General features: G+C 38.3%; 1 protein-coding gene across 2 annotated transcripts in view; it reads right to left on the bottom strand.

Moving 5' to 3' along the window:
* Nucleotides 1-17,545, bottom strand: part of MICU3 (mitochondrial calcium uptake family member 3) — a 114,171-nt gene that overhangs the window by 56,204 nt on the left and 40,422 nt on the right. For both annotated transcript variants that reach the window (XM_075556761.1, XM_075556762.1), the window contains exon 2: nt 3,181-3,334. In XM_075556761.1, coding sequence (XP_075412876.1) covers nt 3,181-3,334 — 154 coding nt within the window. The remainder of the gene's footprint in view (nt 1-3,180; nt 3,335-17,545) is intronic.

The raw sequence follows: 17,545 nt of genomic DNA, 5'->3' as shown, positions 1-17,545 counted from the left end.
AATTTTTTACATGTAAGTTTGATAAAATCACAGAATTTAATATAATACCACTTAATATTCTAAAAGTATGTTAACAGTTTTATCAAGTTTGTAACAATTTAATATTTTTAGAAATTCTCAATTGTACCACACCAAACAAAATGTACAAGATACTTACATATTTAGTTATCAAAATCCCTATATTCAGGAAACTCATAGTATTAGGAGAAGGTATAAAATGTGAAAAACAAACAGTTCCAAGGCAAATATAATTTATGGCATGAAGTAAGTACACAAATATTTATTTCTAAAAATAATTTAATTGGGGCTCTTAAAGCTCTTATCACAATCCATACACACATCCATTTGTCAACCACTTTTGTACATTTGTTGCCATCATCATTTTCAAAATATTTTCTTTCTGTTTGAGCCCTTGGTTATTAGCGGCTCATGTGTTTGTTTGTTTTTTTTACTCAAATATTTCTTGAAGGCTTAAACTCAAAACTTACTGCCATTGGAAAGTCTAATTCAGAGTGACCTGGTAGAAAAGAATTGACCCCTGGGGTTCATGAGGCTATCAACTTTTAAGAAACAGATAGCCTCTTCTTTCTTCCTTGGAAGAGGTGGGCCTTTTCGGCAAGTAGAATCCTATACATGTCTGTTTGCCTCCTGATCCCATGCTTCTGTTCACAGAGTTCCCTCTCCTTTGGGTGCTAGCTCCTGCGAGCCTCTGGTCAAAACACTGCATGATCAAGCCTTTCCTGCAGCTTTCACTCTGGCTCTCTGCCCTATCCTTTCCTGAGCTGCCCAATCCAGTGTGGCCATGACTTCATCTGCTACTCAGTCTTGCAATCTGGACTTCTGCTCTATTTACTTCACTGAAAGATTACTTTCAGGATCACTCATAATCGTTTTACTAGTTCTACCCACGTGTTGTCAAGTCGATTCTTACTGCTAGTGACAGCATGTGTGTCAGTGGAAACAGTGCTCCACAGGGTTTTCAATGGCTGATCTTTCAAAAATGGATCATTATGAGTTTCTTTGGAGCTACCTGTGGATGGACTCAAATCTCCAGCCTGTGAGTTAATAGATCACTGTGATAACAGTTTACACCACTCGGAGAAGCTTTACTAATTCTAATGACTATTTTTCTGTCCTCATCAAACTTTTCAGTAGCACGCCACTCAATTAACAATTCTCCCATTTTCTTGGTTTCTTTTTCTACTACAAAATATTTCAGACTAAACATGAAAGTGGTTATGAGAATCCAGTGGTCTTCTAGAATGTACTCAATGAGAGAAGCGGAGAAGCACTGTTCCACCACACAGAAGGTGAACACAATTAGTCTGTTCTTACAAAGCAGAAGCTGTGACAAATGTGGACCAGATGGGAGGCACAACTATTGCTCAGGTCTAGCTTCAAAGCCAATCCTCTGAATTACTCTGTTTGGGTTGGATATAACAATGAAGAGGCATCCTGAGGGAGGGGGGAGAGAGAGGGAGGGAGGGGAAAAAAAAAGAGGAGCTGATGCCAAGGGCTTAAGTGGAGAGCAAATGCTTTGAAAATGATGAGGACAATGAATGTACAGATGTGCTTTACACAATTGATGCATGTATGGATTGTGATAAGTTGTATGATCCTCTAATAAAACTTTTAAAAAAATGAAGAGGCAGATTATGAGTCTATTACAAATAAAAATTAAGGTGATGTTTAAATTTAATATCCTGTGAAAGTTAAAAAAAAGAGTTTATAAAAAATAAGTCTAGTAATTTTTATTTTTCTAAACTATTTTACTAGGAGCTAAACCAGACTTCATACCATTCCATAGTTCAAGCATATCAACCAGTGTTGTATGTTTGCTAACACAGTTTCAAAACATTTTTTTCCTTCTTGAATGCCCTTACTCCTCCCACCTCCCCTGTCATATCTCCCCAGGAACCCTAATTCTAGTTATTGTCTTTATAGATTCACCTATCCTGAGTTTCATCTACCAAAAAAACAGAGAAAAACATGTAATAGCCAAGAAGGCTATCAACAGTGACCACATACAACAGAGACAAACCCCAATATGAAAAAAAAACACATAGAAAATATTAAAAACCGCGTCAAGCACCAGGTGTATAAAAGGGAGATCAAGGGGCAGGGTTTAACTGTTCGAGTCACATGTATCATTTTAATCTACTATAATCATCTGTTCAGTGCTGTCTCTGTCTGTCTGACAGCCAGGTCATTCCCATCCCTCACTTACAGCCAGAGGGGAATCACCAGAGGCTTGCTTATTCCGTGTGTAGATCCTGCAAATGAATTTTGAGCTTCTGCTGTCCTCCATAGTCTTCTGCAACCAGGACCTCACAATTTAAGTTCTGATACTATTCTTTGGACTTGGATTATGTAAGTTGTAATCCTTGGATCACAGGTATTATTGTGCTTCTTCCATATGGGCTTAATTGACATCTCATTTAAATAGACGATTGTTTAAAAACAAGTCTTTAAGATCCAAGACACTATTTTTTCTAATGGCGATGCACCACCTAATTTCTTCACCACATTTTGCTACAGCACCCATATCTTCTGTGTTTCTTTTCTGAGGGTAAGTATCCAGCAGGACCATGTTATAAGAACTAATTGTTCCCAGATTGGAGGCAGAATTCAGTAAATTCGGTAAATGCCTAAAATCTATTCCTGAAATTTCTTAGCTGCATCTGGTTCACCTTAGAAACATACTGGTTAATTTATGGTAGAGAATCTTAGTCAGCATCTTAGCCAGCATCTCCCTGGAGCTTAAGGACTTTCTGTTTATGGTGTCCTTGATTAGCCCATGGTACTCATTTTAAAACACTACTGAGAAAGGGAGATTGAACAAGTGCAGGTTAATTATATATTACAACACTTAGATTATTCACTTGTACAGAATAAATCCTTATGTGACAGGACAGTTTTTGCACAAACAGTCGGAGTTGTTGGTCAGGCAAAAAAAAATAAAGCAATTTTCACCGACAATGCCAGACTCAGGTCTGCCAGAATAATACAGCATGAAACAGTAGGAAAATGTTAGTAATATGTATAGCGTGCCAGTTTTTGGAATACCACAATACTCAGCTGAGGGTTCCAAAATTTGTAATGTTCCATCCTTTTTTAAGAACTAGAGTTGAGGGGAAAAAACTTACACAATTATTATTAAGAGTTTTAAAAAATACCTACATTTGGGCTCATCTGTTGTAACAGCCAAAATAAAATCAGATGGAGTCATAAACAACTGCCCATCACATTCTACAGAAGCAAATAAACGGAATCGCCTCTCCCGTGATGTTGCGTAGAGGTCTAAGTCTTCAATGTCTGCTCGTCCTGCAGAAACCTAAAGGTAAAGAAAGCAAATACACACGGACTGTGTAAAATAACACTTTCTTTTAGAAGCGGAGTATTTATAATTAGGTTGAGAAAATGGAAAAATTCTGTTGGAGAACCATAATATTTTATAAATTAGCTGTATGAATAAAATGACATAAAGCCTAATAAATAAGCATATTAAGGGCTTAAAAAGTATTTTGATTTTAAACTGGCACTTTGAAGAATTTGTGATTTTGTTCTGTTTTTAAAATCTCAGTCTTAGAGAATGTCAAATTTCGGAACCAGTGGTAAGTTTAGAAGAAATAGCAACCCTTCCTAAAAGACTACTTACTGAGTGCTCTCTAATATAGGCTTATGTATTTGATCAATTCGTTACTTTTTTAAAGGAAGAAAGTTAAGCCTGACAGACTATTTACTCATGGTAACCACTAACAAAGCCATTTACTGGCTAAATTTTACCTAGACGTACACTGGTAGAATTAGAAAGCATAGGTAGGTAGAGCAGTGTTCTCAACCTGTGGGTCTCGACCCCTGTAGGGGTCAAACGACCCTTTCACAGAGGTCGCCCGATTCATAACAGTAGCAAAATGACAGTGATGTCATAGCAATGAAAATCATTGTACGGTTGGGGGGGGGGGGTCACCACAACGTGAGGAATTGTATTTATTAAAGGGTCACGGCATGAGGAAAGTTGAGAACCACTGATGAGAGGTTTCTTTTTTGTATTCCTTCATTTCAAGTTCTTTGAAGATCATTATTTTTCCATAATTATTTAATTTTTCTCTTACTGTTGAAAGTATTTTTAATAAAAGAATTTTTCCTAATAACAAAGAATTCATAGTTATCTTTTATAATGTTGAAAGTAAAAAGAATGAAGTTTTTTTGTTTTATTTTTGACAATAATGAGATACTATTCATGCTGTCCAATAATCTAATATTTTTCACTTGCCAACATTCCAGCCCAATTTCCCACTATTCTATATTATTTGTAGTAGTTATAATACAATATTTCACAGTGAGCATTTGCAGCACAGATGTATAATCAATCCCACATGGTTGCATATGTAGGTGATGAACCCCTAAGAATTTTTCATTTTTCGAACAAAGTGTTTTGGTCTACATTATTATACTGATTTCTTTGTGTTTATGCCAATCTAACAATCAATAAGAGATAAATTCTATATTAGCATATTTCATGTAAAATTTTTATATGAGCAGAGAAAATTCATTTAGGATGGTAAGCTTATCTTTATTATTTCATATATCCTTAAATGCCTATTAAGTCATTATGCAAATTATTAATATAATTGTTACAATGATCTAGATATCTATTTTCTTGAGAAGTCATATCAAAACAATGCATAAGTTCCAACAAGGCCACTCTATATTTCTAAATTATGTTATACTAAATGACAAGCTAAGTAAAAGATTAGTCTTTTCCCAAGTATTCTGAAACTTAAGAACTTTCAAACCAGCACACAAATCTTTAACAAACGAAATGAACCCTAATGGCATATATAAGAGATGGAATAAGTGGTCTCTGTCATACAATGTATCCAAATCAAATCTATTGCTGTTCAGTTGATTCTGACTCCTACCAATAACAGAAGACACAGAAGAATGAGGGATAGGGTCTCCAAGGCTGTGAGTATTTACAAAAGTATAATGACCCATCTTTATCCCATAAAGAAGCCAGTGGGTTCGAATTGCCAACCTTTCGGTTCGTAGCAGAGAGCTTTAATCACTGTGCCACCAGGATTCCGAATACAATTTATAGGATTGGATATAATACAATCTATACAATACTCCTAATACTAGTCTGAGAAATGAAAGGTCTGCACGTGGAAAAAAGCAATGAGTCACGTTTGAATAACCAGAAGCAAAGCAATAACATTTCAAATGAATAGAAATGCGTCAGGAATAAAAAGGTCAAGGTTGAACGTCAGGAACAAGAATAACCGCATGTACACAGCATATTTAAAAGGCAGTAAGCATCTTCGTAACTATTTGTATTCATGGACAAGTGTAGGTACACTATGGACACCACATGAATGTACTGGATCAGGAAACAGAGAGATTCTTAAATGGAACTCCACCACAAAGAACATGGTGCTGGAGAAGGATAAAGCGTGTCTGGCAATACGTTGACGAATGCTTAGGTGCTGGGGTTTCGTTTTGGCTCTGTCACAGGGCAGAAATGAACATGAGTAGGGACACTGAGAACCTCAATGGCAATAAAGTCAGTGATGTCTCTCAATATTCCTTAGCATCAGCACGTGCATTTGAGGCGCTTCTTCTTTATGCCAGGGCAGGAAAACTATCTTGTCTGCGACCATTATTTATTTATCGATCTCCTCCTTGCTGGGTTATTTCCCTGGACTGATCTAACCCCAATCACCTATGGCTCAAGTCTAATGAATTTCATGGATGGTAACTGTGCCTGATGGTTCCTCTGTTTTTTCCAGTCTCAGCCTCAGTCCAACGTCCAGAGTCACATTTTGCTTCCTCTAATTAGTCTGTATTTTTTATGACTTCTGCTCTTCATTAGTGCTGTCTTTATTGCTTATGAGGTCTATCTGTGGTTTCTCATAAAACTTACCTTCCTCAGCATAGTTTATCATTTGCCTACATTGCTAAACCTGCCTGACCACAGTAGCTGGGAATTCAATCCTCTCTTACAACTTAAAGCTTACAGCTCCTCCTTTTCCTTAACTGCTACTAACAATCAATTAATAAAGCCAGTGGCTCCCCTTTAATTTCTCACACCTACTTACTGCCCTTACATTTGTTCAAGTTCTCATTACTTCTTTACTAAATTTTTCAGTAATGACCCAATTGTACTTTTTGCCTCTAGTAAATCTGGTGAAGTGAGAAAAAATAAAATAAGCATGTAGAACCGTTTATATTCTCTTAACCACCTGTGTGGTTGAAAGAAATCAGACCGAGTTAAAGTTTTCCACATATGAGTCCCACCCCTTGTCCAGGTGACAGCACGCATCATTTTTGACAATGTACTCCATGGAGCCTACCACTGTAACAAGCAATGACTATAGAGGCAGTCTGGGGAGCAGTTTGTGAAGGCTTTGTGCCAAAAGGTAAACATTATATCCTGAGAGAGGAAAATATGGTTTATGACTAAAAGAGATAACGAGACCCTAGTGCTTTTAAGGTCTTCCTAGTAACTACTGACTTACTGTCTCCTCCATTGTTTTCATTCAATTTTAGTTTTATTAATGCCAAGACAGTCTACTAGGATTGGTTTCATCAGTTGGAGAATAGAGAAAGGCAGAGAATAAAACAGGAAATCAATACTTAGGTCGTTTTAAAATTCTCTATTCTCTTCTACTGACTTGTCCCTCTTTAGTTGCTATATAGATTGAATCATGTTCCTTAGAAAAGGCTTATTGAAGTTCCAAGTCCTGGCACCTGTGAACATATTCTTATTTTGAAATCAAGTCTTCTAGGATAGAGTAGGGTAGGCCTAGTCCCATTCAAGTGGTGATTTGAAATGGAGAACAGATACAATGAGGCAAAAGGAAAACAGCCCCGCCATGCTGAACCATGAACAGAAACCACCAGAAACTGGCAGACCAGCAACACAGCAGTTCCTCCTCAAAAGAACGCAACATACGGACCCCAGCTTTTAGAACAATTCATTTCTGTTGCTTACAGCCACCCTCCTTGTGGCATACCGATGCCTCACTCTCGTTATCTGACAGTTTGCCTTAAAACAGTTTTAAAAATGTAGATGATTTTGCATATTAACGTATTTCTGGCAGTAAGGAATGCCAAAGCTGTGTGAAAACCTTACTGCATCAGGTTTCTCAGTGGTTTAGCACTTATGTAAGGATGTGATTTGGCAGGAATGAATGATGCAACCTGGAAATTATGGAATTTTGTCTCCTTACTCCATTGGGGATTCTATGCCGTCATCCTCCATTTTTAGCATAAGGTCAGTTTTCACATAATGATCTAGTCTTTAGAATCTAACCATGGGTATAATTTGTAATGTGGCATCTCTGGGAAAGTAAGGCACAACATAAATGTCAGGCTTTTGATGATCATAGATCTGAGCATATTTTGACATTAGGTATAGCAAAGTTCAATCTTATTAACTTTAAAAATTATTCATGGTAATTGAATGCAATTTCTCTTCTAGGTGAACTTTAAAAACAATGTGCCTGATTCTACTTTTTAAATTCTGCTAGCTAGGGAGCATACGTTTGTTTTTTTGTTTTTTATTTTATTTTTGTTGTTGTTGTTAAAGTCCAGCGAGGTTCTTGTTCTTTTTTTAACATGTGAAGTATTATTTTATTTTTTAAACAATTTATTAGGGGCTCAAACAACTCTTATCACAGTCCATACATATACATACATCAATTGTATAAAGCACATCTGTACAGTCTTTGCCCTAATCATTTTTTTTCTCTTTTCTTCTTTTACATTTTATTAGGGACTCAAACAACTCTTATCACAATCCATACATATACATACATCAATTGTATAAAGCACATCCATACATTCCCTGCCCCAATCATTCTCAAAGCATTTGCTCTCCACTTACGCCCTTTGCATCAGGTCCTCTTTTTTTTTTCCCTCCCTCCCCGCTCCCCCATCCCTCATGTGCCCTTGGTAATTTATACATCGTTATTTTGTCATATCTTGCCCTATCCGGAGTCTCCCTTCCACCCCTTCCCTGCCGTCCCTCTCCCAGGGAGGAGGTCACATGTGGATCCTTGTAATCAGTTCCCCCTTTCCAACCCACTCGCCCTCCACTCTCCCAGAATCGCCCCTCATACCCTTGGTCCTGAAGGTATCATCCACCCTGGATTCCCTGTGCCTCCAGCCCTCATATGTACCAGTGTACAACCTCTGTCCTATCCAGCCCTGCAAGGTAGAATTCGGATGATGGTAGTTTGGGGGGAGGAAGCATCCAGGATCTGGGGGAAAGCTGTGTTTTTCATTGGTACTACATCACACCCTAATTGACCCATCTCCTCTCCTGAACCCCTCTGTGAGGGGATCTCCATTGGCTGACACTTGGGCCTTGGGTCTCCACTCTGCACTTCCCCCTTCATTCAATATGGTATATATATATACACACATATACACACACACACACACATATATACATATACACACACATATCTTTTTTTTTTTTTGCATGATGCCTTATACCTGGTCCCTTTGGCATCTCGTGATTGCACTGGCCGGTGTGCTTCTTCCATGTGGGCTTTTTTGCTTCTGAGCTAGATGGCCGCTTGTTCACCTTCAAGCCTCTAAGACCCCAGACACTATCTCTTTTGATAGCCGGGCACCATCAGCTTACTTCACCACATTTGCTTATGCACTCATTTGTCTTCAGTGATCCTATCATGGAGGTGTGCAGTCAATGATCTGATATTTTTTGTTCTTTGATGCCTGATAACTGATCCCTTCGGGACCACTCGATCACACAGGCTGGTGTGTTCTTCCATGTGGACTTTGTTGCTTCTGAGCTAGATGGCCGCTTGTTTATCTTCAGGCCTTTAAGACCCCAGTCACTATCTCTTTTGATAGCCGGGCACCATCAGCTTTCTTCACCACATTTACTTGTTCACCCACTTTGGCTCCAGCCCTTGGGTCGGGAGAGTGAGCATCAGAGTTCCAATTTAATAAAAGAAGGTATTCATGCATTGAGGGAGTGTTTGAGTAGAGGCCCAAGGTCCTTCTGCCACCTTAATGCTTAACATATAAATACAGACACATCGATCTATTTCCCCATCCTCCTATATATATTTGCATGTACATGTCTTTGTCTAGACCTCCATAAATGCCCTTTGACTCCTAGCTCTTTCCTCCATCTGCTAGGGAGCATACTTAAGGATACTTTTAAAACAAAACCAAATACTTCACAGGAGTGATTGGTTTTCTGGGTTTGAAGGCTCAGGCTATAGTTATGCGAGACAACTCAATCAACTGGCATGATATAGTTCATAAAGTTTATGTTCTGCATTGTATTCTGAAGAGAAGTATCTGGGAGAGGCCTACTAAGATAGAACTATTGGTCTCTAATTGTTGGGAATAAAAGAGAAAGAAAGAAAGCAAAGATTCGAAGAAGAAGCATGGCCTCATCTACCTTGAGTATAGAATAACTAGATGGTGCTAACCACTAATTGACCATTCTTATCAGGGTGACAACAGATGAATCCTGGCAGAATTGAGGAATATGTGCAATAAAACTTCAAAATTAAAAAAAACCCAACAACTTCCTAAACTGTTTGAGACAGGAGGGTTCCTCAAGACAGTTTCCTTGAGATAACACTTTAAACCTTGAACCAAAACAGACCTGAGGTCACTTTTTATCTAAGCCATAGACCAGTCATAAAATAAAGACCACTATCTGTGAGGACTGTGCTCTGTTATAAACCCCAAAATATCAATATGAAACCAAATCATCAATAATTACTTTAAAACTAAGATGGGAAGGTAAGTGAACAAAGATACTAGATTAAGGGTAAGCGCTCTACAATATTAAATTTTCTTGTTGGGGAATGTATTATGTTCATTTATTCAAATCAACAACTATCATATATACTCGAATATAAGCCGACCCGAGTATAAGCCGAGGTACCTAGTTATTACCTGGGAAACCAGAAAAACTGATTGACTCGAGTATAAGCCTAGGGAGGAAAATGCAGAAGCTATTGGTGAGTTTCAATAATCAAAACAAATGAAAATATTATTACTAAAAATTGAGACATCAGTGGGGTAATGTATTTAAATATTTATTTTAAATAAAAAATATAAACAAAAGGACAAGTCATTTAACATTAGTAAACCAGCACAGTAAGTGGAAAATAGGTTCAACAAAAACAATAAGGTATCAACAATGATACCTTAAGAGTCTATTCCCTGAGCTCAATCAGCAACCAAGCTAAAATGTAAGGAGTTAAAATCCTTCAAAACTGGATTCCTCATCATCATCCCTATCCCAATGCAGAACTTCAGCTGGTGTGAGGTCATCATAGACTCTGTTCTCACTGAGATCGCCGTCATCACCATCACTGCTGTCATTTTCATACAAAGCGCAGTTTTCACTGCCATCCATAGCATGACTAATACTGCATTTCTGGAAGGCACGTCACACCATGTCTTCTGGAATGTCTTCCCATGCATCTCGAACCCACTCTGCTATTAACTCTATGTCAGGCTTCATGAGATTTCCTCCTTTGGTTACTTGGGCTTGACCAGATGACATCCATTCCTGCCACATCCTTCACACACGGTCTTTAAAAGACTTATTCAAAGATACATCCAGAGGCTGCAGTACAGATATAGGCCCACCTGGAATAATGGCTAAAGTAACTTTACTAGATATTGCCACTTTTTTTTAATGTCATCCAATAGGTGACCTCTGAACACATCCCAAACAAGTAACGATGGTTTTTTCTTTAAGGCTGCTCCTGGTCGTCGGTTCCACATTTCTTTCGGCCATTTTTTTGTTTCGTCTTCATCCATCCAGCACAGTAATTCTTGGTGGGAAATTGATCTTTTTAGGCAAGACCTTTCTTTTTAAAATAATGACAGGACGCAGCTTAGTTCCATTAGCCAAACATTATAGAACAACTGTGTTTCATTTCCTGTGGTTTTGAGAAAAATGTCTTTTTCTCCTAAATTGCTACAGTTCTGTTGCTTGGAAGATCAAAAGTCATGGCAGTTTCATCCATATTCCCAATGTCTGCCAGGTCATAATTATAAATCCTTCTTTGTTTTATAATAAATGACTGGAATGACATAATTTTTTCTTCAAGGTCTTGTGGAAATTTCTGGAAAATCTTTGTTCTTTGTCTCAAACATAGTAAGGCCAAACCTATTCATGAAGTGGGTACACCATCTGCTGACGCAGCAAAATTTTCAATACCTGGTGCTTTATGTTTGTTATCCTTAGCCAATTGTAGAGTACGTATGCGGATTCCTATGTGTGTTATGCAGTAACCATTTTGACGACACTTCATAACCCATTTATGCAATTCACTCTCTAGAGCCTCATAAAAAGATGTTAAACCACGATGAGCTTTTTTCACTTTTGGATCTGTTCCAAGTCAGCCTTCATTTTCCACCACTCCCTCACTTGCTTTTCGTCAACACAGAATTCCCTACTTGCAATACTGTTATTGCTCTCTTATGCGCTTGACACAACCTTCATTTTGAAACCAGCCTCATTTGACCGGTATTTTTGTTTTGGTTCAAGAGCATCCATTTCTAATAGGATAAAAACAAAACAAAACAAGACTTTGAAAAAGAACTTCCAATGGTAATGCCCCCACCCCCAACCCCTGGCAATGTGTTAGCCAGGAAGGGGGGGGGGGCGAGTCCGTGCAGGCGGGGGATGCAGGATGTGAATCACTATGGGTGCTTCTGCGAATAGGAGCCGTCCACATCATAGGATGGCTCTGATTGGTTAGATGTGAGTAAATAAAACAATCAAACCCTGCAGTGTCAGTGGGGCTTTGAATGAACAGTGGAGAAACGGCAATCACCCGTAAGGTAACGGGCGCTCATTTCATTACTTCAGGGGGGCCCTAGCGAGATGTTATACCTCACTGGGGTACCACTGACCTGTGTATAAGCTGAACCCATTTTTCCAGCACACTTTTTGTGCTGAAAAAACTCAGCTTATACACAAGTACATACGGTATATCTTTCAGTCTATCTGCAGTTTTCTTAATGTAAATTTAAACTTTTATGGTATATTTGTGATTTTGCGTTTTTAATGTCTGTGTAATTGTGGATTAGGAATGCTAGCTCCTATTCCTATCTCATTTTTAATTGGTTATTGCTAATGTACTGGAAAATTTTTTATTTTAGTATATGTATATTGTATTCAATTACTAGGAGCTTTGGTAGTACAGTGGTTAAGAGTTCAGTTGTTAACCAGAAAGTCAGAGAGGAGGCAATCTACTTCCATAGATTCAAACCCTACCAACTCAAAACCAATGAATCAGATTCCAACTCATAGTGAGTAGTTTATATCCTTGGAGACCCTGAAGGACAGTTCTATTATGCTCTACAGGGTCACTGTGTGTCAGAATAGACTTAATGACAATAGTTTGCTATTTTTCAATCCAACTACCTTGTTGTTGGATCAGAAACATTAAACACTAAGACCTGAGGAGAGGTGGGATGACATCAGACATGAGAAAAGCAAAAGGTCATTTAAAAGATATGAAAGAGATCAAAGTGGATGTCAGAAGTGACTCTGAAACCGGCTCTTGAATGTAAAGCAAGTGAAAGAAATGATGAAATAAAAGAGCTGAAAACACAGAAGAAAAAAATTCAGGCTCTGATTTGCAATACTGAAGAATTTTGTAGGCCAAATAGTGAAGGATGGAGATGTCAAAAGACAATGGATGGAATCCAAAATTACGGTATCATTTCAAAAGGCAGGGTACGATCAAGAATTAATTGTCTTCAGGGAAGCAGTCCAAGCTTCATTGAAAGCATTTGTGGAGAATAAGGCTCCGAGAATTGATGGAATACCAATTGAATTGTTTTGACAAGATGATAAAAGCACTAGACGCACTCATTATCTAAGGCAGTGGTTCTCAACCTTCCTCAAGCCGCGACCCTTTAATACGGTTCCTCATGTTGTGAATCGTAAGGTAAATATCTGATATGCAGGATATATTTTCATTGTTACAAATTGAACATAATGAAAACATGGTGATTTAATCACAAAACAATTCACAATTCCGTATTGTTAAATATTTATTTTTAATGACAAATAAAATGAAGTTTTGTCTTAAAGCATGGTGTAGCATGGGTAACAATCTTAATATAACAACAGTAAACTACATTGCTATATTTATTTTGCAGCAGTATGCATAAAAAGCCAACATCAATAAAAACAAACAAAAAATAAAAACAAAACAAAAAGTCAACATCAGTATGAAGGCCGAGATAGCTATTTTTTTTCTTTTAAAAATCATTTTATTAGGGGCTTGTACAACTCTTATCACAACCATCCATGCATCCATTGTGTCAAGCACATTTGTACATTTGTTGCCATCATCATTCTCAAAACATTTGCTTTCTACTTGAGCCCTTGGTATCAGCACTTCATTTTCCCCTCCCTCCCTGCCTCCCCCTTGATAATTTATAAATTATTATTATTTTGTCATGTCTTACACTGTCCCATGTCTCCCTTCACCCACTTTTCTCTTGTCCGTCCCCCAGGGAGGGGGCTATATGTAGATCCTTGTGATCTGTTCCCCTTTCTACCCCACTTTCCCCTTACCCTCCTGATATTGCTACTCTCATTATTGGTCCTGATGGGTTTATCTGTCCTGGATTCCCTGTGTTTCCAGTTCTTATGTGTACCAGTGTACATTCTCTGGTCTAGCAAAATTTGTAAGGTAGAAATGGAATCATGATAGTAGGGGGTGAGGGGTGGAAGAAGCATTAAAGAACTAGAGAAAAGTTGCACGTTTCATTGTTGTTACACTGTACCCTGACTGGCTTGTCTCTTCCCCTTGACCCCAGATCAGAAATTCTCAGGGCAGCCTTTGCAAGAGCATAACGAAGATCATCTTACACAACAAGTCTATTTCTGCATTTAGACTTGATAACCAACAAGCTAGAAAGCTCTGTTTCACAAAGATAGGTGGTTAGAAATGGAAGAAGAAGGTGCACACAGCCTCAGATAGAATAGGATCTGACTGCAAACACTTGATGCAGAATTTTGTAACTGGCATTGTAGATAAATCAATTCTGGCTGCATCATTTTAATAAGTTCAATGAACTCCTCTTCTGCTGTCTCAGGAACATCTTCAACTTTGACTGTGAATGGACTTCGGGCAAGTCCACATGGGGTGTCAGGTAGATTTGGAAGGTATGATGAAATTTCATCTGCAAGCATGTGTAAGTGCACTTTCACAGAAATTATCATCGTAATCCTTTTGTCTGGTTCAACGTCATGTTCCTCAAAGAAAGCAGATAAGGTAGGTAACATGTAAATTTTATTTTCTCCAATTTTTTTTTTTGCCAAAGCTGAAGTTTCATTTGGAATGATCGGATTTTTTTCAGAAATATCAGGGTATGGCAAAGAAGTCAACCAAGTGAACTATTTTCTACAGTTCACTTCTATCATTGAAAAGTGCTTCCAACTGTAGTCTGACTTTCTGATTAAAAGGCATTTTGAGTTCATCATGAAGCTCAAAAACACGTTTAAAACTTTTCTTCTCGAGAACTTTCTCACTTCGGTGGGAAATAACAGAGAATTATTCAGAGTATCCTACGCATTGCATGTTGAGAAAACCGTCGACTGTGTAAAGTGCTCGCCTTTGCAAAATTAACAAAACTTGTGATGCTTTTCCTTACTTCGTGTAACTCTTGTGGCAGCATCTTCATTGCTAATATTTGCCAATGAATCACACAGTGAGCTCCGATGACTTTTGGTGGCTCATTCAGGACCAAAAGTTGAAATCCAGACGACATCTTAGCATAGCTGGAGCACCATCTGTGTAAAAACCACAAACCTTTTCCCAAGAGATCTTATGCTCTTTCAGAAAAGAACCAACTGTATCAAATACACCATATGCAGTAGCTGTTGTTCCAAGAGGTTTGCAAAAACGAAACTCATCTTTAAAGTTGCCATCATTAATATGACTCTCATAAACCAGTAGCTGTGAACAGTTTGCAACGTCTGTAGATGCGTCAAGCAGGATGCTAAATATTATAAGTGGAGCAGAATTTAATTTTCTCCATTACCTGACACGTCATCTATTCTTCTGACGACAGTGCTGTTAGACAAGGGAATTGTACTCAGTTTCGTAACAAATTCGTCTCCGATTGTAACTTGAACAATGTCTGTGGCTGCTGGCAACAGTAAATCCTCAGCCATGGTGTGAGGTTCCATAGCTCTGGAGATTCTGAGTGCCACCAAATATGAAGCTTCAACGGCTGCTACATTTTGTTTGTGGTGCTTGCCACCAGTGTCAAGTCTGGCTTTCTTGAGTCCATCAGCTTCACTTCTAAAATAGTTGGTATCCTTGTCGGCAAAACTTGGATGCTTGCTATCAAAATGGCATTTTAGTTTGTTCAGCTTCATAGATTCCGGCTGATAGAGCTTCACAACAAAAAAACACATTGCAGTTTCTCAATTCCTGCTGTAATTTTTGAGGTAAAACCGTACTGTAAAAAATCCTCACTATATTTTCTTTTCTTAACGTTCTTCTCTACATGATCCATTATCGTGGGATGGTTTGCTAATGAAAATAATATGTAACAATTGCTTTAATAATACAAAAGATGATACATGGCACAGTTCAGTCAATATAGTTTATTAAAGTGTCCTATGATCTACCATTCTCTGTGTTGTTGTTTTTACATACCTGTTACTATTATAAGGGGGCAGTATTCACATCAACCACAGCTGAATATAAAAAGACCAATCAGCATCCAGATTAAGTTCCTGTGTGATTTTACATTTACCCAGGAATTATAATTCATGAAGTGTCATTTTCATCTCCAATACTGCTGCTTTCTACACAGTAGCTGCTTTTAATAGCATAGTTGCTTTCAACACAGCAGCGGCTTTCTACAAAGTAGTTGCTCTCTACACATGTGTGACTGGTCTGCATAAGTACATTATGGTTGTCAATCCTGTCACATACACCTGTATTTGTATGGGGTGTATGTGATGGGGTTGGCGCGATGATGTCATCATGCCTGGTACTCATATGTGGTATATCTGCATGTGGGCGGACCCTCTTGGATATGGATAGAGGAGCAGTGTCTCAGTTCCCAAGACCATCAGAAATCGGTGTTTTCCCATAGTCTTAGGTGACCACTGTGAAAAGGTCATTGGACCCCCCAAAGGGGTCATGACCCACAAGTTGAGAAACGCTGTTCTAGGGTAAGAAATTTGAGAGACAGTTACCTGGCCAAATTACTGGAAGAGATCTCCATTTGTACCTATTACAAAGAAGGGTGACCCAACAGCATAGAAAAATTACTGAACACTATTATTAATATTACATGCAAGTAAAATTTTGCTGAGCATTATTCAAAAACAGTTGGAGCAGTACATCAACAAGGAGTTGTAAGAAATTTAAGTTGATTCAAGAGGACATGGAGAACAGGGTATCATTGATAGTGTTGGATGGATCTTGGCTACCAGCAGAGAATACCAAAGAGATATTTGTAGGGTCTTTTCTCCTTTTTTTTTCTTTTTTACTATGCAAAGGTATCCCACTATATGAGTCATAACAAACTATGGATAACATTAAGAAGAATGGAAATTCCAGAACACTTCATTATGTTCATGTGGAATCTGTTCACGGACCCAGATGCAGCTGAATGAACAGAACAAACGAATACTGCATGGTTTAAAACCAGGAAAGGTGTGTGTCAGAGTTGTGTCCTTTCAGCATACTTATTCAATCCCTATACTGACTGAGAAAATAATCAGAGAAGCTGGACTATATGAAGAAGAATGTGGCACTCGAATTGGAAGAAGGCTTATTAACAACCTGCAATATGCAGATGGTACAATTTTGCTTGGTGAAAATGAGGATGACCTGAAGCATTTGTTGATGAAGTTCAAGGACTATAGTCTTCAATAAGAATTACAATTCAATAGACAGGAAACCAAAATCCTCACAACTGGACAATAGACAACATCATGACAAATAGTGAAAAGGTCAAAGTTGCCAAGGATTTAATTTTGTTTGTATCCAGTCAGTGATCACGGAAGCAGCAGTCAAAAAATCAAACAACGGATTGCATTAGATGAATGGAGTATACAAGATGTCACTTTTCAACAAGTGCGGATCCATCCGCAATTTGTTAAAAAGCAAGGATGTCACTTTTAGGACTAAGTTGGCCTAGCTCAAATCATGGTATCTTCAAATGCCTCACATGTATTTGAAGTTGGAAGTCCAAAGATGGACTGGTGCATTTGAATTATGGTACTGAAGGAAGAAGAAGGAAAGTGCCACGGACTGCCAGAAGAACAAACAAATATACACTGGAAGAAGTACAGCCAGAATGCGCCTTGGAAGTGAGGGTGGCGACACTGTATGTCAGGTACTCTGAACATGCTATCAGAAGAGACCAGTCCCTGAAAAGGTCGTCATGCTTCATTCATAAAGTGGAGACTCAGCGACAAAGAGAAAGACTATCAAGGAGATGGACTGATACAGTGGCTGCAACAATGGGCTCCAGCATCAGTATA

This window comes from Tenrec ecaudatus, chromosome 8, assembly GCF_050624435.1.
Source record: "Tenrec ecaudatus isolate mTenEca1 chromosome 8, mTenEca1.hap1, whole genome shotgun sequence".
NCBI classification, from domain to species: domain Eukaryota; kingdom Metazoa; phylum Chordata; class Mammalia; order Afrosoricida; family Tenrecidae; genus Tenrec; species Tenrec ecaudatus.
The sequence above is the reverse complement of the archived record's forward strand: the minus strand, read 5'-3'. Positions and strand labels throughout refer to the sequence as shown.